The following is a 23,393-nucleotide window of genomic DNA, read 5'->3' as shown; positions in this document are numbered from 1 at the left end:
CTAGCATATGTCATAAAATTTGTTAACTTTGTGGCAGCGGTACCACACAATACATAATAATAGAGGGGGGAAACTGTGAATTACACTAAATATATATAATAATTAAATTAAATAAACAGTGCAAATATAGAAATATTTTAAAAAGTAGTAAGGTAGTGTTCATGGGTTCAATGTCCATTCAGAAATCAGATGAGAGAGTAAGAAGCTCTTCCTGAATCATTGAGGGTGTGCCTTTACGCTTCTGTACCTCCTTCCTGATGGAGACAATGAGGACATGCAATGACCTGGGTGATAGGGGTACTTAATGATAGATACCACCTTTTTTAAGGTATCACTTCTTGAAGACGTCCTGTATACTACAGAGGCTAGTGCTCATGATGGAGTTGACTAAGTTTTACAACTCTCTGAAGTTTACTTCGATCCTGTGGAGTAGCTTCTTCCTCAAACCCAATCCCCCCCACCCCATCCCCATACTAGATGGTGATGCAGCCAGTTAGAATGCTCTCCATGGACATTTGCAGAAATTTTCAAGTGATTTTGAAGAAATACCAAATCTTTTCAAACTCATAATGAAATATAGCTGCTGTCGTGCCTTCTTTATAGCTGCATCAGTATGTTGGGTCCAGGTTAGGTCCTCAGAGATACTGACACCCAGGAACCTGAAACTACTCACCTTTTCCACTTCTGATCCCTCTGTGAAGACTGATGTCTTACCCTTTCTGAAGTCCACAATCAGCTCTTTGGTCTTACTGACATTGAATGCAAGGTTGTTGCTGCGACACCACACAACTAGCTGCTATATCTCACCTCTGTATGTCCTCTCAACACCATCTGAATTTCTGCCAATAATAGTTGTACCATCAGCAAATTTATAGGTGGCATAGAGTGCGTAGAACAGTGGTCTTAGCACATATCCCTGAGGTGCGCCAGTGTTGATTGTCAGCGAGATGGAGATATTATTTCCGATCTGCACAGATTGTCCCTTTTCTATTTTCTTCTCACCTCGTCACAAAGAAGCAAATGCCCAAGAGCATGTACGTACAGTACCTATAAAAAGTGTTCACCATACCCCCTTGGAATTTTCATGTTTTATTGTTTTACAACATTGAATCACAGTGGATTTAAAAGCCAAGATCAGGGAGGCTAAAGACAGGTATAGGAGGAAGCTTGAGTGGAAACTCCAGCAGAACAACATGAGAGGGGTCTGGAGTGGGATGAGGACCATCACTGGGTTCCGGCAAACTAGCAACAGATGAGTTGAAGGCAGTGTTGACAGGGCCAACGAACTTAACCTGTTCTTCAACATATTTGACACTGTGGTCCCTGCCCATCCCCCACATGATTCGTCTGTCGACGGCCCCCAACCAACACATACTCCACTCTCCCCTCCTCACAGCCCCCCACCCTACTCTCATGACTACACCCCTCCCCCACCTGAAACCACCACAGTGGGCTTCACAGCTGAACAGGTGCGAAGACAGCTGAAACGTCTCCATCCAAGCAAGGCTGCAGGCCCGGATGGTGTCAGCCCCAGGGAGCTCAAAACCTGTGCCCCCCACCATGTCTTTAACCTGAGCCTGAGTCTCCAGAGGGTTCCTGTGCTGTGGAAGACGTCCTGCCTCATCCCTGTACCGAAGACACCGAGCCCCAGTGGCTACAGTGACTGCAGACCGGTGGCATTGATCTCCCACATCATGAAGACCCTGGAGAATCTTGTTCTAGAGCAGCTCCGGCCTATGGTTAGGCCACACTTAGATCCTCTCCAGTTCACCTCCCAGCCCCGACTAGGAGTTGCTATCTACGCCCACCTGGACAAGCCGGCGAGCACTGTGAGGGTCATGTTTTTTAACTTCTCCAGTGCATTCAATACCATCCGCCCTGCTCTGCTGGGTGAGAAGCTGACAGTGATGCTGGTGGATGCTTCCCTGGTGTCATGGATTATTGATTACCTGACTGGCAGACCACAATACGTGCGCTTGCAACACTGTGTGTCAGACAGAGTGGTCAGCAGCTCTGGGGCTCCACAGGGGACTGTCCTGTCTCCCTTTCTCTTCACCATCTACACCTTGGACTTCAACTACTGCACAGAGTCTTGCCATCTTCAGAAGTTTTCTGATGACTCTGCCATAGTTGGATGCATCAGCAAGGGAGATGAGGCTGAGTACAGGGCTACGGTGGGAAACTTTATCACATGGTGTGAGCAGAATCATCTGCAGCTTAATGTGAAAAAGACTAAGGAGCTGGTGGTGGAGCTGGGGAGGGCTAAGGCACCAGTGACCCCTGTTTCCATCCAAGGGGTCAGTGTGGACATGGTGGAGGATTACAAATACCTGGGGATATGAATGGACAATAAACTGGACTGGTCAAAGAACACTGAGGCTGTCTACAAGAAGGGTCAGAGCTGTCTCTATTTTCTGAGGAGACTGATGTCCTTTAACATCTGCTGGACGATGCTGAGGATGTTCTACAAGTCTGTGGTGGCCAGCGCTAATATGTTTGCTGTTGTGTGCTGGGGCAGCAGGCTGAGAGTAGCAGACACCAACAGAATCAACAAACTTGTTTGTAAGGCCAGTGATGTTGTGGGGGTGGAACTGGACTCTCTGACGGTGGTGTCTGAAAAGAGAATGCTATCCAAGTTGCATGTCATCTTGGACAATGTCTCCCATCCACTCCATAATGTACTGGTTAGGCACAGGAGTACATTCAGCCAGAGACTCATTCCACCGAGATGCAACACTGAGCATCATAGGAAGTCATTCCTGCCTGTGGCCATCAAACTTTACAGCTCCTCCCTCAGAGTGTCAGACACCCTGAGTCAATAGGCTAGTCCTGGACTAGTTTCCACGGCATAATTTACCTATTATTATTTAATTATTTATGGTTTTTATATTGCTATATTTCTACCTACTCTTGGTTGATGCGACTGTAACAAAACCCAATTTCCCCCAGGATCAATAAAGTATGTCTGTCTGTCTGTCTTAACTTGGCATTTTTTGACACTGGTCTCTTTCATGTCAAAGTGAAAACAGATCTCTGCAAAGTGATCTGAATTAATTACAAATATAAAACACAAAATAATTAATTGCTTAAGTACTCCCTCCCTTCAAGTCAGTATTTAGTAGATGCACCTTTGGCAGCAATTAAAGCCTTGAGTCTGTGTTGATAGGTCTCTATCAGCTTTGTACATCTGGACACTGCAATTTTTCCCCATTCTTCTTTACAAAACTGCTCAGGCTCTTTCAGATTGCATGGGGATTGTGAGTAAACAGCCCTTTTCAAGTCCACCCACAAATTCTCAATTGGCCACACCAGGGCATTAATTTTGTTATTTTTAAGACTTTCCTGTGTAGCTTTGGCTTTATGCTTGGGGTCATTGTCTTGCTGGAAAACAAATTTTCTCCCAAGTCACTGTTCTCTGGCAGACTGCAGCAGGTTTTCCTCCAGGATTTCTCTGTATTTTGCTGCATCCATTTTACCCTCTACCTCTGCATGCCTTCCAGGGCCTGCTGCAGTGAAACATCCCCACAGCATGATGCAGACACCACCATGCTTCACAGTAGGGACGGTGTGTTTTTGATAATGTGCGGTGTTTGGGTTATGCCAAACATATCGTTCAGTCTGATGGCCAAAATGCTCAATTTTGGTTTCATCAGAACATAGAACCTCTCCAGCTGACTTCAGAGTCTCCCACATGCCCTCTGGCAAACTCTAGCTGAGATTTCATGAGAGGTTTTTTCAACACTGGCTTTCTCTCTGCAACTAGTGAAGCACCTTGGCAACAATTGTATGCATAGTCTCTCCCATCTCGGCCACTGAAGCTTGTAACTCCTCCAGAGTTGTCATTGATCTCTTGGTGGCCTCCCTCACTAGTCCCCTTCTTGCAGGGTCATTCAGTTTTTGAGAAAAGCCTGCTCTAGGCAGATTTACAGATGAGCCATATTCTTTTGTCTTCATGGTGTAGTTTCTGCCAGGATACTGACTCACCAGCAGCTGGCCCTTCCAGGTACAGGTGTATCTTTACTACAATCAATCAAAACACCTTGACTGAACACAGGTCTCCAAAAAACAGATCTCCATTTAACTAATTATAGAAATTCTAAAACCATTTGGGGGAATTGGTGATGATTTGGTGTGTCAGATTAAAAGGGGGTGAATACTTAAGCTAAAAATTATTTAGTGTTTTATATTTGTAATTATGAATTCGTAGAGATCTGCTTTCACTTTGACACAAAAGAGACTTTTTCTGTTGATCAGTGTCAAAAAAGCCCAATTAATTCCACTGTGATTCAATGTCGTAAAACAATAAAACATGAAAACTTTCGAGGGGCGCTGAATACTTTTTATAGGCACTGTACCACCAAAATCACAGACAACTTCTGTCCCTGTTATCAGACTCTTGAATGGACATCTCATACGCCAAAGGACAAACTCTTGATCTCCCAATCTCCCCTGTCATGATCCTTGCACTTTATTTGTCTGCCTCCACTGCACTTGTTCTATAACTGCAATGCTTACTGTCATTCAGTTTTCTTTTTACTTCCTTGATGAACTTACACATGGGATGATTTGTCTGGAGGGCACACAAAACAAAAGCTTTTCACTGTATCTGGTACATGCAACAATAATCCAATACCAATAACACTGCCAGCATTTTGGAGCATTGTACCTTTTTAAAGAGCTTTACAAAAACTTTGCTCTCACCATCCTTAAGGCCATAACACATAGGAGAAGAATTAGGTCAGTTGGCCCAACCTCCACTTTAAATATACCCAATGACTTGGCCTCCACAGCCTCACCACTGATTCACCACCCTTTGGCTAAAGAAATTACTCCTCATCTCTGTTCTAAAGGGGTATCTTTCTACTCTGAAGCTGTGATCCCTTCTCCTAGCACTCAACTGGAAGTATCCCTTCCACATCCACTATATCCTGGCCTTTCAATATCTCCACCCCTTGACTAGAGGGGAAGGAAAATAAATGAACCGTGCAGTGTTTGATCTAGATCATTTTACTGAGCACTTGTCTGTGTACATCAGGTGTGGACAGGGTCAGGATCGGCTCAAATTTCAAATGCTCCATGAAATTTTATCTCTCTCACTCTCTTTCTATCCCCCTCTACTCTCAACCCCTCGCCTACCCCCACTGAGCTATGATCCAGGTCCATAGATCTCTAAAAGTTACCCTGCAACTTGACAGAGTGGTTGAAAAATCGTTTAGTGTGTTGGTCTTCATTAGTCAAGGAACTGAGTTCAAGAGCCACAAGATAATGTTGCAGCTCTACAAAACTATCAGCAAGAGGCATAGATCAAATGGATAGCCAGAAACTTTCTCCCAGGGCAGAAATGGCTAGGCATAGGTGATTCGAGGAAAGTAAAGGGGGATGTCAGAGGTAAGATTTTTTTTTACAGAGTGGTGGGTGCGTGGAGTATGTTGCCAGGGGTGGTGGCAGGGGTGGTGTTAGAGATGTTTATATTTTTAGAGAAATGGAGAGGGAGAGAAGAGTAGGTTAAGGAGTCAGTACTGTACTGTGGCCTGTAAGGGCCTGTACTGTGCTGAACTGTTTTATGTTCTTTACAGTCAAGAGAAAGGAGAGAGAGTGAAAGAGAGAGGAGAGAGGAGAGAGAGAGAGGGGAGACAGAGGGAGGGAGGGAGAGGGAGGGGGAAGAGAGGGAAGAGAAGGGGAGGACAGTGGGAGGGGAAGGAGAGGGGGAGTGGGAGGGAGAGAGATAGATAAATATGCCCCTTTAAGTGCCAGAACATTTGGTATCCACAGTAATATTCAATGGACCCTGTGTTCCTGTGGTCAGCATACAAACTATGAAAGACACAGAGCCAATCTGGGCTACTTTCTCGGTCACAACACCAGAGTGACAATCAAATCAAAGGGACTTCCACTGAAAGCACAAAATCAATTCCATTATGTAACAAGTTAGACACAAGCTTGCTTATTTTTTCCACAAAGCACTGACGAGAAGTGGAAATTAATGTTGTTCACACACATTATATTCACCTGTGTCTTCAGCTGCAAAATGACCACACAGTCGTCAGTATCCACACCCCAGAAGTCACAGCCAAGTTTATTACTATGTGCACAAGTATGGTGAGGTACAGCAACTATGAAAAGCTTGCCTGCACTGGAATCACAGGCAATATACACTCAGTGGCCATTTTATTTGGCATCTCCTGTACTCACTGGAGTTTAGAAGAATGGTGGGGGGGGGGGGGTGGAATTTGTTGAAGCATATTGAATACTGAAAGGCCTATATAGAGTGGATGTGGAGAGAAGTTTTCTGTTATGGGGAAGCCTAGCACCAGAGAGCACAGTCTCAGACTAGAAGGGCATCCATTTAGAACAGCGATAAGGAAATATTTCTTTAGCCACAGGGTGGTGAATCTATGGAATTCATTGTCACATATACAGGACTAGTCACTGAGTGTATGTTCATGGTCTTCTGCTGCTGTTTCCATCCACTGCAAGGTTCAACATGTTGTGCATTCAGACATGCTCTTCCACACACCAATGGTGTGACACTTGAACATCTGAGTTCCTGTCAGCCTGAACCAGTATGGCCATTCTCCTCTGAGCTCTCTCATTAAAAAGGCTTTTTTTTTTGCCCACAGAACTGCTGCTCACTGGATGTTTTTGCTATTCACACCTGTTCTCTATAAACTCTAGAGACTGTTGAGTATGAAATCTGCAAATCAGCAGTTTCTGAAATCTTCAATACACCCCATCTGGCAACAACAATCATTCTACAGCCAAAGTCATTTAGGTCACATTTCCTCTCTGTTCTGATGTTTGGTCTGAACAACAACTGAACCTCTTGACCATGTCTGCATGCTCACTGAGTTGCTGCCGCATGATTGGCCGATTAGATACTTGCATCAACAAGAAGTTAATAAATTACCCCAGCTGAGTATACGTTCAGATAACACACAAAATGTAAATAATACAGGAGCGTGAGGAAATGACTTGCAAAACAAAGAATGAGGGCAAACAAACAATGACTAGAGGGATGTCCATAACAATGTGAGAGACGGTGCATTGCTGAGGTAGGATTAGAGTTATGCAGGTCAGTTCAAGAGCCTGATAAATGTAGGAGGATAGCTGCTCCTGAACCTGGGGATGTGGGACTTCAGGCTTTTATTTTAGGTAAACATACAGCATCTTCTGGCCCAGTGAACCTATGCTGTCGAATTATACCCACGTGATATATTAACTCGTATGCCTTTAGAATGTGGGAGGAAAATGGAGCATCTAGAGGAATCCCATGCAGTCACAGGGAGAATGTACAAACTCCTTACAGACACTGGTGGGAATTGAACCCAGGTCACTGGCGCTTTAGTAGCGTTATGCTACCGTGTTGCCCTTTTAAACACTTGGCCGACGGTAGCAGCAAGAGGAGGGCATGATCTGGATGGTAGGGATCCGTTATGATAGATGCCATCTTCTTGATACTGTCAGTGGAGGAGAGGCTATGCACATGATGAACCAGGCTGTGTCCACTCTAGAGCAGAAACTTAACTACCCTATCAACAAAGTAAATTTATTATCAAAGTACTACCTTGAGATTCATTTTCTTGCAAGTATTCACAGGAAAATAAAGAAATACAATAGAATTTATTACATCTATAAATAAACAAAGACTGACAAACAACCAATGCACAAAAGAAGACAAATAGAGCAAATTTTTAAAAGAACTGAGAACAAGTTTTGCAGAGTCCTTGGAAGTGAGTCTGCATGTTGTGAATCAGCTCAGAGTCAAGGTGAGTAAAGTGAACCATTCTGGTTTAGAACGACTACAACAGGACAGAGAACAGATGCACTGCTCTGCTCTTGTCTCAGGGTTTCACATCAGCAACCGCAAAGCTCGTGTCAACATCGATCATAGACCATAGAAATCTACAGCACATTACAGGCACCTTCGGCCCACAATGTTGTGCTGACCATGTAATCAACTCCACAGGCTGCCGAGAATTTCCCTACTGCATAGCCCTCTATTTTTCTAAGCTTCATGTAGCTATCTGAGTTTCTTAAAAAACCCTATTGCATCTGCCTCTACCACTTTTGCTGGCAGTGCATTCCACACACCCACACTCTATGTGAAAAACTTACCTCTGACATCCCCCTTGGTACCTATTTCCAAGTACAAAACTATGCCCCCTTATGTTAGCCATTTCAGCCCTGGGAAAAAGTCTCTAGCTATCCACATGATCAATGTCTCTTATCTTATACACCTCTATCAGGTGACCTCTCATCCTCTGTTGTGCCAATGAGAAAAAGCCAAGTTCATTCAACCTATTCTCATAAGGCATTCTCTCCAATCCAGGCAACATCCTTGTAAATTGCCTCTGCACTCTCTCTATAGTATCCAAATCCTGCCCGCCCATCTGGATTTCTTGAGGAGGTATTGCATGACCTAGCTCCAGATGTGACATCCAGCTGCATCTTGGCCTGCCAATAACAGCTCCAAGAAGCAGGCGTGAAGACCAGGAGTCAGGTAAGCACAATGCCAAAGGTCACCTCAAGAAGCTGGAATGCTAATGCAAGGGCACTTTGTGCCTCTGAGACGTACTATAGGGCTATTAAAACAAAAACTTCACTCCATCTTAAAAACTTCTCACCCAGGCAGTTAACCTGATCAACCATTCTAGTTAGCCCTTCACCCCCTCTAACTGTTACCCCTGTCACTGCACTGCAAACATTTTAAACCACTCTTTATAATGTTGTTTATGCATTTATGCACTTTTTAGTCCATATCCATACTTCAACCATTTTTAATATAATTCGTTATTCTCAAACACAAGAGATTCTGCAGACGCTAGAAATCCAGAAGAACACACACAAAATGCTGTCGTGTCAAACCCCAAATGCTGGAGGAAATGAGCAGGCAGCATCTGTGGAAATGAACAAACAGTCTGTGTTTCGGGCTGTGACGCTTCTTCTGGTCTGGAGAAGAAGGGGGAAGAAGCGAGAATAAGAAGGTGGGGAGAGGAGAAGGAGGACAGCTAGAAGGTGATAGGTGAAGCCAGCTGGGTGGGAGAGGTAAAGGGGAGGACATGACGGAATCTGATTGGAGAGGAGAGTGAACCATAGGTGGAGAAACTTTATTCTTTTAAATGTTTTTTGTTGCATGTTGCACCAATGCACCACATCAAAGAAAATAGAACAGTACCGTACAAGAACAGGACTTTGGCCAACAATATCTATGCCTACCACAATGCCAATACAAACTAATGCCACCTACTCTCACACAGGCTATATCCTTCCTTTCACTGCTCCCACCACCAACCTGTTCCAGGCACCACCATTCTGCTTGTAAAATGTACATGGACAATAAGGTTGATCCTAGATGAAGCAACACACACAAAATGTTGGTGGAATGCAGAAGGCCAGGCAGCATCTATAGGAAGAAGTACAGTCGAGGTTTCGGGCCGAGACCCTTCGTCAGGACTAACTGAAAGAAGAGATAGTAAGAGATTTGAAAGTGGGAGGGGGAGGGGGAGATCTGAAATGATAGAAGACAGGAGGGGGTGGGATGAAGCTAAGAGCTGGGAAGTTGATGCACCATCAATAACTCTCGGAGACGTGAGGCGAGAGATAGGCTTTTATTAGCTGGAAGAGAGAGCACTATCAGCAGCAAGAGGCATCACACAACATCCTGGAGACTGAGGGAGGAGCAGTGCCTCCAATCGCCTTTATACAGGGGTCTGTGGGAGGAGCCACAGGAGCAGTCAGCATGGGGGGCGTGTCCAGACAAATATATGTAGTTCACCACAGAAGTAGATTAGCAAAAGGAATACACAGGAGGAGGGAGAGGATCATGGGACGGGAGGCCTAGGGAGAAAGAAAGGGGGCACCAGATGGAGATGGAGAGCAGGCAAGGAGTGATTGTGAGAGCGACAGAGGGAGAAAAAAGAAGAAAAAGGGGAAAATAAATTTGGAGAAGGAAGTCTGAGAATTGGAGTGGGAGTGCTGCCACGGCCATTTTGATTTTTTCTTCTTCTCATCGGAGTTAAGAGAGGCGGGACTGCGCAGGCCAATGACATCGGGCAGTGAAGCGTGGAAGATTTAAAAGGAACACAGCCTTATACAGCGGGCAGTGTCATTCTGTGGGCAGCGGAGTGAGCCAGGAGCAGAGTGAAGGCTTAAGGGCTTTGGCTCAACGGTCTTAGGTGGAAACAGGCGAGGTAAGGTAGGTTTAGTTTTCAATTTTTCCTGTTATTTGAGGAAGATTAAGGAGGGACTTGATAGAGGTATTTAAAATTATGAAGGGGATAGATAGAGTTCACGTGGATAGGCTTTTTCCATTGAGAGTAGGGGAGATTTAAACAAGAGGACATGAGTTGAAAGTTAAGGGGCAAAAGTTTAGGGGTAACATGAGGGGGAACTTCTTTACTCAGAGAGTGGTAAGATCAAGAAAGGGGAGGGAGGTATATAGGGACTGGACATCAATGGTGAAAACAAGATGATGGGGGCCAGGGAACTTGAAATCACTGAAAAAATCCAAAGCATAAGAAGTGTCACGAACATAGGTGGAAAGGGATTGAACAAGGGGGATAAAACAGTGTCAAGGTATACAGAAATGAGTTTAGTGGGGCAGGAGTAAGCTGTAACAATGGGTTACCTGGTCAGGCAGGTTCCCTGGCCCCCACCATCTTATTTTTATCATGGATGTCCAGTCCCTATATACCTCCATCCCCCACCAGGAAGGTTTCAAAGCTCTCCACTTCTTTTTGCATTCCAGACCTAACCAGTTCCCCTCTACCACCACTCTCCTCCGCCTAGCGGAATTAGCCCTTACTCTTAATAATTTCTCCTTTGGCTTCTCCCACTTCCTCCAAACCAAAGGTGTAGCCATGTGCACCCATATGGGTCCCAGTTATGCCTGCCTTTTTGTTGGCTTTGTCCAACAGTTCACGTTCCAAGCCTATACTGGTATCTGTCCCCCACTTTTCCTTCACTACATCGACAATTGCATTGGCGCTGCTTCCTGCATGCATGCTGAGCTCGTTGACTTCATTAAATTTGCCTCCAACTTTCACCCTGCCCTCAAATTTACCTGGTCCATTTCCAACACCTCCCTCCCCTTTCTTGTTCTTTCTGTCTCTATCTCTGGAGATGGCTTATCTACTGATATCTACTATAAGCCTACAGACTCTCACAGCTACCTGGACTATTCCTCTTCCCACCCTGTCTCTTGCAAAAATGCCATCCGCTTCTCACAATTCCTCCGTCTCCGCCGCATCTGCTCTCAGGATGAGGCTTTTCATTCCAGGACGAAGGAAATGTTTTCCTTTTTTAAAGAAAGGGGCTTCCCTTCCTCCACCATCAACTCTGCTCTCAAACACATCTCTCCCATTTCAAGCACATCTGCTCTCACCCCATTCTCCCACCACCCCACTCGGGATAGGGTCCCCCTTGTCCTCACCCACCACCCCACCAGCCTCCGGGTCCAACATATAATTCTCCGTAACTTCCGCCACCTCCAACTGGATCCCACCACCAAGCACATCTTTCCCTCTCCCCCCCCCCTCTTTCTGCTTTCCGCAGGGATTGCTCCCTACACAACTCCTTTGTCCATTCGTCCCCCCCATCCCTTCCCACCAATCTCCCTCCTGGCACTTATCCTTGTAAGTGGAACAAGTGCTACACCTACCCTCACACCACCTCGCTCACCACCATTCAGGGCCCCAGACAGTCCTTCCAGGTGAGGAGACACTTCACCTGTGAGTCAGCTGGTGTGGTCTACTGTGTCCGGTGCTCCTGGTGTGGCCTTTTATATATTGGTGAGACCCAACGCAGACTGGGAGACCATTTCGCTGAACACCTACACTCTGTCTGCCAGAGAAAGCAGGATCTCCCAGTGGCCATACATGTTAATTCCACGTCCCATTCCCATTCTGATATGTCTATCCATGGCCTCCTCTACTGTCAAGATGAAGCCACACTCAGAATGGAGGAACTATACCTTATATACCGGCTGGGTAGCCTCCAACCTGATGGCATGAACATTGATTTCTCTAACTTCCATTAATGCCCCCCTCCCCTTCTTACCTCATCCCTTATTTATTTATTTTCCCCTTTTTTTTCTTCTTCTTCCTCTCTCTTTTTTCTCTCTCTGTCCCTCTCACAATCACTCTGCCTGCTCTCCATCTCCCTCTGGTGCTCCCCTCCCCCTTTCTTTCTCCCTAGGCCTCCCATCCCATGATCCTCTCCCTCCTCATCCCTTTTATGTATCCCTTTTGCCAATCACCTTTCCAGCTCTTAGCTTCATCCTTCCCCCTCCTGTCTTCTACAATTTAGGACCTCCCCCTCCTCATCCCACTTTCAAATCTCTTACTATCCCTTCTTTCAGTTAGTCCTGATGAAGGGTCTCAGCCCAAAACGTCGACAGTGCTTTTCCCTATAGATGCTGCCTGGCCTGCTGCGTTCCACCAGCATTTTGTGTGTGTTGCTTGAATTTCCAGCATCTGCAGATTTCCTTGTGTTTGCGATCCTAGATGAAGTATGTTTTGCTTGAACTCCACACCCATTCAATTGGTTACAAAAATAATCAATATCACACCCCAATCTCCACCTTACGAAAACCTGAGCTCCTCAATTCTGGCTCATTCAATCCCTGCCTGCCCTCCCGAATACCGCTGCTCCTGCCAACATGCCGACCATCAAAATAGCCAGCAACATGAAGCTATGAACACAGAAGTGCTTCACATGACAAATAAAACAGGGCACAAAATCTTAATGAGGCTTCCACCACATCGCCTGGTTTCTTGAAGTCCATTTTGGACGACCACCCAAATCCTTGTGGGAGAGGGTAGTAGTGACAGCAACGAGATGAGACTAATGTCCTGTATAAACAGCTCCTTTCCAACACAGTTGCAAAGCTACCCAACTTTGGAGTTCAAATTATAGAGAAACGGAGCATAGTTGCACACACAAAATGCTGGAGGAACTCAGGTCAGGCAGCGAAGGAAATTAATAAACAGTCGATGTTTCAGCCTGTGACCCTTCATCAAGACCAGAAAGGAAGGGGGAAGAAGTCCAAAATAAGCAGGTGAAAGGAGGGGAAGGAGTACAAGCTGGCATGTGATAGGTGAGACCAGGTGAGGGTAAATGTGGGTGGGGATGAAGTGAAAAGCTGGGAGGAGGGTGGGTGGAAGAGGTAAAGGGCCAAAGGAGAAGGAAGCTGATAGGAGGAACAGCCAGCCATTGGAGAAAGGAAAGAGGTGATGGCCAGGTGAGGAGAAGAGAAAGGCTAGAGGGGTACAAGAATGGGGAATTAAAAGAAAGAGAAGGGTATGAAAATGACCATAAGTAGAGGAATCGATGTTCATTTTATCAAATTGGGGGATAGCCAGGTAGAAAATGAACATATTTATAGCTGCTATTTGATGTTTAATAGAATTCTGAAGGGATACTGATAAAACTCTGACCAACAGAGCAGCTGAGCCCCTTAATCACAACATTACCTATATAAACTCCCTCTCTTATCAGTTTAATTTCTCTCAACCCGGACCCACATTTATTGGTCCAAGCTTGCCTTGTATATGGGTTCATACAAGACTTCACTAGTGCACTGGCCACTGAATGGATATCTCACGGAGGTCATTCTGGCAGATCTTCTCCCTGGTCCTCTACCAATGGAAAGGTCAGGTGCATCAGTCTTATGGAAAGGCTGTTGCGCAAGTCACAAGCAAGTGTAGCCGCTTCTGAATCAGCCTTTTATTGGGACAATATCTAAATCACTGCAGCAGTCCACTGATGCTGCTGCCGAGCCATTAATCCTGGGCAATCATCCAACTTTATCAGTGCTTGATGCATCCAAAGAATTCAAAACTGCGTGCCAGAACTGGCTGATTCTGAAGCAAGGTCATGATTTACCCAGTTTTTCCACTCTCCACAGATGCTACCCAACTGGGTAAGCATTTCCACCCCTTTGATTTCAGGTTTCTGCAGATGCTGGCCCTGTCTGCTGGAGTCTGGGGACCAGAGGTCTGTCCTGGGGTTATAGGATTGTGTATGTGTGTAGGTGGGAGGGAGGAACAAGGCTTGTTTTGCTGTTGTTGTGGTCTGCAAAGCATTATGTTGCACCAGAATGTGTGACAATACCCGCGGGCTGCCTCTAGCACTTCCTTGGGTGTGTTGGTTGTTAACGAAAACAAAGCATTTTACTGACACAAGCGATTCTGCAGGTGCTGGAAATCCAGAGTAACCTGCATAAAATGCTGGAGGAACAGCAGAGAAAAACAGTTAATGTTTTGGGCCAAAAGCCATGATCAGAACTGAGACGAAGGATCTCACCCCTAAACAGTGACTGTTTATTAATTTCCATAAATGCTGAGTTCCTCCAGCATTTTGTGTGTAGTAACATATTTCATTCTATGTTTCGGTGTGTATGTGATAAATAAACTTGAATTTTGCTTGTTCCACCAGCTTTTTGTGTGTGTTGCTAGTCCTGCCGAATGGTCTCAGCCCGAAACATTGACTGTACTTCTTCCTATAGATGCTGCCTGGCCTGCTGCATTCCACCAACATTTTGTGCGTGTGGCTCCAGACAGTCCTTCCAGGTGAGATGACACTTCACCTGTGAGTCGGCTGGTGTGGTATACTGCGTCTGGTGCTCCCAGTGTGGCCTTCTATATATTGATGAGACCCGACGCAGGCTGGGAGACCGTTTCATTGAACACCTACGCTCTGTCCACCAGAGAAAGCAGGATCTCCCAGTGGCCACTCATTTTAATTCCACATCCCATTCCCATTCTGATATGTCTATCCATGGCCTCCTCTACTGTCAAGATGAAGCCACACTCAGGTTGGAGGAACAACACCTTATATTCTGTCTGGGTAGCCTCCAAACCTGATGGCATGAACATTGATTTCTCTCACTTCTGTTAATGCCCCACCTCCCATTCTTACCCCCATCCCTTATTTATTATTTTTCCCTTTTTTCTTCTCTTTTTTCTCTTTCTGCCCCTCTCACAATCACTCTTTGCCTGTTCTCCATCTCCCTCTGGTACTCCCCTCCCCCTTTCTTTCTCCCTAGGCCTCCCATCCCATGATCCTCTCCCTCCTCCAGCTATGTATCCCTTTTGCCAATCTACTTCCCAGCTCCTAGCTTCATCACACCCCCTCCTGTCTTCTCCTATCATTTCGGATCTCCCCCTCCCCCTCCCACTTTCAAATCTCTTAGTATCTTTCCTTTCAGTTAGTCCTGACGAAGGGTCTCGGCCCTAAACATTGTCTGTACTTCTTCTTATAGATGCTGCCTGGCCTGCTGCGTTCCACCAGCATTTTGTGTGTGTTGTTTGAATCTTGCTGTGTTCTGCACTTCACGGTTCCAGTGCTGTAGCTTGTCTCTCTCTTCCTTCTGTTCACATTTATTGCCTCTCTGCACAGAATAGCTACAACTAAAAAGCCTTCATTACACTCACTCAGCTCCATCAACACCACCTGTATCACTCTTGCCATCATCCTATCACAGTAATTACTTTAGTTTTCTCCATCTGTCAGCAAGGCTGGCGTTTGGGGCCTGGAGTTCAAAGTCCCATCATCAGTGAGTTCTGGGATCAATACTGAAAATTGAAGCCCCAAGTCCAGAAGTTGTTGCCCAGTGGCCGAAACCCCTGATCTGCAAGTCTGCAAGTCCATGAGTCCTTGAGGCCTGTCCTGTCCTGGGGTCAGGGAACTGTCTGTGTGTGTGGATGGAAGGGGGCTTGTTCTGCTGAACATTGTGAGAAGGCGACATTGTGTGGTGACACTTGCGGGCTGGCCACAGCACATACTTCGTTTGTGTTAACAAACGAACACTTCACTACATTTCGATGCACTTGTGATAAATAAATGAATCCGAATCGGAATTGAGATCCCTCTTCTATTATAATTTACAACATAGGTCTTTGAACTTCTACTTATTAATTTTTTAAAATTTTATTTATTTAGGGATACAGCGTGGAACTGGCACCACCTACTTAGCCAGTTAGCCTACTTAGCCAGTACACCTTTGGACTGAGGGGGGAAACCAGAGCACCCTGAAGAAACCCACGCAGTCACAGGAAGAATATACAGGCTCCTTACAGGCACCAGTGGGAACTGAACATGTGTTGCTGGTTGTGCTAACAACTACACTACCGCGCCACCCAACCTTGGTTAATGGTAGGGGTCCATGGCATAAACAAGGTTGGGAACCCCTGTTATAGACCACCCAGCAACCCACCTATTTAACCGATTAACTTACTAACCAGCGCATCTTTGGACTGTGGGAGGAAACCAGAGCACCCGGAATAGTCACAGGGAGACTATACAAACTCCTTTCAGACAGTGCCAGAATTGAACTTCAAACTGCAATGCCCCAAGCTGTAACAGTGTCGCACTAACCACTACGCTGCTGTGGCACCCAGGTCTAGGGTTTTTCTAGGTCTGATGAAATAACCTTTTCTCCCAGATGCTGCATGACCTGCTCAGTGTTTCCAGCCCTTCCTGTTTTATTTCAGATTTCCAGCATCTGCAAATTCTTTCAATTGAATTATATGTCTACTTATCTAAATTCCGCGCATTTGTTAGCGTCACTGACTCTGCCTCTACAGATACTTCTCCAAATAATTTAACCCATTGATCTCAGCCCGTCAGCATGGAGATACTCACTATCGCTATTTTGATTAACAACTTACACATTTAATATAGTCGTAGAGGACTACAGCACAGAAACTAGTTACTCAGCCTAGTCCCGTTGACCCACATCGGGACCGTAGTATTCCATACCCCTCCCATGCCCTATTTTAAATAAAAACAGCCTTTATACCTTAGGGAAATACTCACTGGCCACTTCATTAGATTCACCTGTTTGTTAATGCAAATATCTAATCAGCCAATCATGTGGCAGCAATTCAATGCATGAAAGCATGCAGACTTGGTCAAATGGTTCAGTTGTTATTCAAAACCAAACATCAGAATAGGAAAGGAAGGTGATCTAAGTGGCTTTGATTGTTGAATGATTGTTGATGCCAGACAGGGTGGTTTGAGTATCTCATACACAATCTCTAGAGTTTAGAGAATGGTGCAAAAAACAAAAATAAAACATCCAGTGAGTGGCGGTTCTGTGGGTGGAAATGCCTTGTTGATGACAGAGCTCAGAGGAGAATGGCCGGACAGGTTCAAGGTGGATGTAACTCAAATAATCAGACATTGGCATGAACACACAGCACATCAAACCTTGAAACGGATGGGCTACTGCAGCATTACACCACGAACATACAGTATATTCAGTGGTCACTTTATCAGGTGCAGGAGGTACATAATAAAATGGACACTGACTGTATACATACTTTGATAATAAATTTACTCTGAACTTTGAACTTCTTGAACTCTGATCCAGTTGTGGGATGAATATGGTGTGCTGAGCCAGGGAGAGTTAAATTAACTAGGAACTCTCGTATCCCTTATGAATATCTCAGAAACTGCTGACCTCCAGGGATTTTCACACACAAGAGTCTCGAGGGTTTACGGAGAATGGTGTGAAAAACAAAAAAAAAATCCTGTGAATGACAGTTCTATGGGCAAAAATGCCTTGTTAATGAGAAACATCAGAGGAGAATGACCAGACTGGTTCATGCTGACAGGAAGGTGACAGTAACTCAAATGACCACAGGTTATGACAGAGGTGTCAGATGAGCATCTCCAAACACATAACAGGTAAAACTTTGAAGTGGATGGGCTACAGCAGCAGAAAACCATGAACATTCACTCAGTGGCCACTTAATAGCTAAAGGAGGTGCCTACTAAAGTGGCTATTGAGTGTGCAAGAGCTCATTCATTTTTATTCTCTTTCCTTATCAGAGAAAAAAAGGACTTAAGGGAAGAATATGAATGTCAGATTCAGATCCAGAATTATTTATCACATACACATCAAAACATACAATGAAAAGGGAGATGTTAAAAGTAAGGAGGGAAATGAGGTCCACTGACAGGAAGGCAGAGAACAGGAAAGTGATTTGACAACACAGAGTGCGGTAGAGAGTAAAAACCGTCCTTACCTTTCCACAGAACCAGAAGGTAAAGGATAACGAAGCATCTGTTTAACTCCATAGTCACAAACAAACATCAGATTGGAAGAGAGCTGCAGGAACGTCGCAAGCAGCTGCAGATCTCTCAGTTCTTCGGCACCCCCCAAGAAATGCAGTGAACAGTAGTGTTTGTGCCCCCTGTCTCATTCAGCACAGGGTGAACTGGACACAGGGAGCTAGGTGTTTACTGGAACAGCAGCACGATTGTGCAATGCCTTGTAGTTAAAGTTCTTCTTTCCGTCACTTTTCTTACCATATATTTGAACTTTTCTCAAAATAAATAAAAATTCCCACATAGGTATTTTGATCCTGTTTTTCCTAAGTCTATTTTCTTACTGCCTTTTCCACTCTTGCCTTCTCCCCCCTTTCTCTATCACTCTGGAAACATATTTCTAATTCTTTCACTGTTTTACTAAGTAAGCATATATCGCTCAGATGCTATAATTTCTTCTGAATATTATGTGCATATACTCTGTACTGTACTGTGTCCCTATCATCCTCCCTTTCTCTCAGTCACTGTCACATTTCCTAATCATTAACTGAATGCAGCGGAGAGTTTTAAGATATGTTCCAGACTATTTTACATCACCCACTTTATACACAGCCTGTGGTCTCGGTGCATAAACACAGCCCCTCCCACGGGCAGTGCAAAGTTACACTCCATCCAGTCACCGTCTCTGAAACTTTCTGCTCCTGGGCTGTTTCTCCAAGATCCTCTGGCCCACTGCCTTGAAACTGCAAACTTTCTCATTACTTACAGGAAAGTTACTTTTTTTTCATCCTTTAATTTCAGATCTGCACCAGATCTTATAAATGTGCCAAAAAGAAAATACTTTGGTGTCTTCTTATCATATGGCGATGACAGCAACATGTACACCGATTTCCAGCTCTTGATGCCAGGTTGTGGCATCTGGTATGGTCAGGCAAATGCATTGGAAAAAAATCATTATGTGCCTTGTTTGACTGCAGGTACAATTAAGATTGCAAACCAGCCTCTCATCCATCAACTCCATCTACACTTCCCACTCATAAGACACGGTCTCGAATGCTAATAGCATTCTGGTATATCTCCTTTGCACCTTCCATAACATTCCTACAATGAAGTGACCAGAACTAAACACAATACTCCAAGTGTAGTCTAGCCAGAGTTTTATAGAGCTGCAACATTACAACTTTTTAACTCAATCCCCCAACTACTGAAGACTAACACACCATATGCCTTCTTAACCAACCTACATGGCAACTTTGAGGGACCCCAAGATCCACACCACCAACAACCATAATGTCTGCAAATTTCTGTTCCAACCATGAGTAGATTTCCTTCCCAGCTTTGTTCATGGATCTGCCTTCATTATGTATGCTGTTTCTTGCGAGGACTTCAACTCCTTATATTTACTCTTAGTAGTCACTTTATTAGATACACCTGTATGTTAATGCAAATATTTAATCACCCCATCACGTGGCAGCAGCTCAGTGCATAAAAGCATGCAGACGTGGTTAAGAGTTCAGTTTTGTTCAGATCAGACATGAAAATGGGGAAGACTTGTGATCTAAGTAACTTTGACAGTTTGATCGTTGGTGCCAGACGAGATGGTTTGAGTATCTCAAAAACTGCTGATCTCCTGGAATTTTCACACACAAGTCTCTAGAGTTTACAGAAAATGATCTGAAAACAAAAAGTAACATCTAATTCTGTGGGTGAAAATGCCTTGAACACGAGAGAGCTCAGAGAAGAATGGCCAGACTGATTCAAGCTGACAGGAAGGTGACAGTAACTTAAATAAACATGCCTTACAATAGTGGTGTGCAAAACAGCATCTCTGAATGCATGGGCTGCAGTAGCAGAAGACCACACTGGGTCCACTCCTGGACCTAATAAAGTGGCCACTGAGCGTTAATCCATATTAGGATTTACCTGTCTTTCCCTACCCAGGTTCTTAACTCCCTATAACCTGATTTAGAAGCCAGTGGGAAATTTCCAACAAGAAATATCTTCAAAGCCATTTGCAAGTTACACAAATACCTTTGAATGAAATGTTAAACCAAAGCCCAATCCAAAATCACAAATCCACATAAAAGATTCCATTCAACTACTTGCAAGGAGAATTTGCTGCTGACATCCTTGGCCAAGATTTTCTCAAACTGTCCTTTGGAATAATTTGCTTCAACTTTGTTTTCATGGGTGCTCTGCGGAAGGTGAGGGCTCTTCAAAGATGGGGTAAGTAGTGGCTAGTGGGGCGGGAGAGTAGACAGGATCCGCTCCTGACCCATGGGTCCACACCATCCTACCTACTCCTTTCCTATTGAGAGGCATGCATGGGTCAGGCTGTAGGAGCAAACTGAAAGGCCACACAGAGCTGGTGTTTGAAATAACAGGCAACCTACCAAAAAACTGGTGTGGACTAGGAGACTAGATAATGCTGATCTACCTGAGCATGAATTTAATACAGCCTCCATTAGACCATAAGACATAGGAGCAGAATTAGGCCATTTGGCTCGATGAGTCTGCTCCAGCATTCTATCAGGTCTAATTTATTATTCCTCTCAACCCCTTTCATGTAGCATTTGATGCCCTTACTAATTAAGAACGTATCAACTTCCACTTTAAATGTACCTAATGACTTGGCCTCCATAGCTGCCCATGGCAATGAATTCCACAGATTCACCACCCTATGGCTAAAGAAATTCCTCCTCATCTCTGTTCTAAAGGGATGTATTTCTGTTGCGAGGCTATGCCCTCTGGACCTAGATGCCCCCACTATAGGAAACATCCTCTCCACGTCCAGTTACATTTTAATAGTAGAATGGTGGTTACAAAAAGACTTAATTAAGTAGTAGACTAGGTGCTGATTACAGGAGGGTGGTGGGGTGGAGCTACGTCTCTACCAAAGGAGGTGTAAGACACTCCTTCCCTTTGCTAGCTTAGTAAGTTGTGGGCATGCTCTGTTGGTGCCGTGACATTTGCAGGGTTCCCCCAGCACAATCCTCGGTCTGTGTTGGTCTCTGAAGCAAATGACACATTTTACTGAAAGTTTTAATGTACATGTGACAAATAAAGCTAAAGCCAATCTTTAAAGCTGCTCGAATAGAGTCTGACTTTCGACTCCCAATACCAACCATCTTGCTGGCAAACATACCGTCTCTGGTAAATAAAATCAAAGATCTCAAAGCTAGATTGCTGTACCAGAGGGACATTGAAAGCAATTGCATTTTTTGTTTCATGGAATCTTCGTTACCCCCCTCTGTTCTGGATGCAGCTTGATGGTTTCACAATACACCACCAAGATGGGACTGCTGAGTCTTTCAAAGGCAGAGGAGATGGAGTATACTTTGTGATCACTTCTCGTGTGAACAGATGTTGCGGTACTGTTCCAGTCCTGCTCACCCAACCTAGAACATCTCATGATCAAGTCTTGTCCACTTTATCTGCCATGAGATATTTCTGTGATCATCTTGGTAATGGTGTACATCCCACAGTGTCAATCAGGTTCTAGACAAATTGAGCAACGTAATAATCAGGAGCGCATCCTGATGCCTTCCTCTTCATTTTGGGGGATTTTAACCAGGCCAGGTTGAAAAAGTCTCTAAATAATTATTACCAATAAATCACTTGCAGTACCAGAGGAAACAACGCACTGGACAACTGTACACCACCATCAAGAGTACTTACTGTGCTGCACCATGCCTTCACTTTGGAAAGTCTGATCACCTGGCTGTACTTCTACTCTCCGAGTATAGGCAGGGACTGAAGACTGCAGCACAACTACCAAGAGCCAAGAAGGGTTGGACAAGGACTGCTTATGGCACTGCTTTGACTGGTCTGTATTGAGGGATTCATCTTTGAATCTGAATGAGTACGCCACAGCTGCCACTGACTTCATTAAAACCTGTGTGGATGACTATGTGCCAATGAATACATACCGTACATAACCAAATCACAAGTCTTGGTGAACCAGGACTCATAGTCTGCTGAGGGCTAGAACTGTGGCATTCAAGTTTAGTGACCTAAGACTATACAAGAAGACCAGGTACGACTTCAGGAGGCCTGTCTCAAGAGCAAAGGAACAATTCTGAACGAGGCTGCAGGCGGAACCAGATGGACATCAACTCTGGGAGGGTTTACAGGCCATTACTTCCTACAAAACGAAACCTAACAACAAGAATGGCCGTGATGCTTCACTTCTTAAATGAGTTCAACACCGTTTATGCAAACTTTGAAAGGGAAAATAAAACTACAGCTGTGAGGATCTCTGCAGCACAGGACACTAATCTCAATCTCAGAGGCTGATGTCTTTCAAGAGGGTGAACCCTTGCAAAGCGACAGGTCCCAATGCTGTACCTAGAAGGGTTCTAAAAACTTGTGCCAACCAACTGGTAGGGGTGCTCAAAGAAATTTTCAATCTCTCATTGCTACATTCAGAAGTTCCCACCTGTTTGAAATGGGCAACAATTATACCAGGGCCCAAGAAGAGCAGGGTGAGCTGCCTTAACAACTATTGCCCAGTTGCACTCACATCTATGGTGATGAAGCGCTTTGAGACATTGGTTATGGCTAGAATCAACTCCTGTTTAGAACCTGAACCACTACCCATCACCACAACAGATCTACAGCAGATGCGATCTCATTGGATCACCTGGCCAATACAAATACCTATGTCAAAGTGCTTTTTATTGACTATAGCTCAGCATTTAACACAATTATTCCGAGGGTTCTGGTTGAAAAGCTTCAAAACTTGGGCGTCTGTACCTCCCTTTGTAACTGGATCCTCAGCTTCCTAACTAGAAGATCACAATCTGTACAGATCGGAAATAACATCTCCACCTCGCTGGCACACCTCAGGGATGTGTGCTTAGTTCACTACTCTACTCTCTCTCACCCACGACTGGGTGGCTAGGCACAGCTCAAATGCCATTTATAAATTTGCTGACACATAAGTATTGTTGGTAGAATTTCAGATGGTGACAAGAAGGCCTACAAAAGTGAGATATATCAGCTAGTTGAATGGTGTCACAGCAACAACCTTGCATTCAACACCAGTAAGACCAAAGATCTGACTGTGGACTTTCAAAAGGGTAAGACAAGAAAACAAACACAAACAGAGGGATCAGTAATGGAGAAAGTGAACAGTTTCAAGTTTCTGGGTGTCCATATCTCTGAGGATTTATCCTGGGCCAAACATATTGATGCAGCTACAAAGAAGGCATGACAGCAGCTATATTTCATTAGGAGTCTGATGAGATTTGATATGCCACCGAAGATACTCGCAAATTTCTACAGAAGTACCATGGAAAACATTCTAACTGGCTGCATCACTTTCTGGTATGGGGGCG

General features: G+C 44.7%; 1 protein-coding gene across 2 annotated transcripts in view; it reads right to left on the bottom strand.

Annotated features, from left to right (window-relative positions):
- The window catches only part of itga10 (integrin, alpha 10), a 194,973-nt gene extending 176,281 nt beyond the window's left edge, over nt 1-18,692 (bottom strand). Inside the window, exon 1 of one of the 2 annotated variants that reach the window (XR_009514026.1) lies at nt 18,033-18,692. Coding sequence is in view for 1 of the 2 variants with exons in the window: in XM_059980120.1 (XP_059836103.1) it covers nt 18,033-18,084 (52 nt within the window). In the remaining variant the exon portion in view is untranslated. The remainder of the gene's footprint in view (nt 1-18,032) is intronic. The other variant, XM_059980120.1, reaches the window with a different exon arrangement.
- Nucleotides 18,693-23,393: the final 4,701 nt, after the last annotated feature.

Source organism: Hypanus sabinus, chromosome 9 (genome assembly GCF_030144855.1).
Source record: "Hypanus sabinus isolate sHypSab1 chromosome 9, sHypSab1.hap1, whole genome shotgun sequence".
NCBI lineage: Eukaryota > Metazoa > Chordata > Chondrichthyes > Myliobatiformes > Dasyatidae > Hypanus > Hypanus sabinus.
The sequence above is the reverse complement of the archived record's forward strand: the minus strand, read 5'-3'. Positions and strand labels throughout refer to the sequence as shown.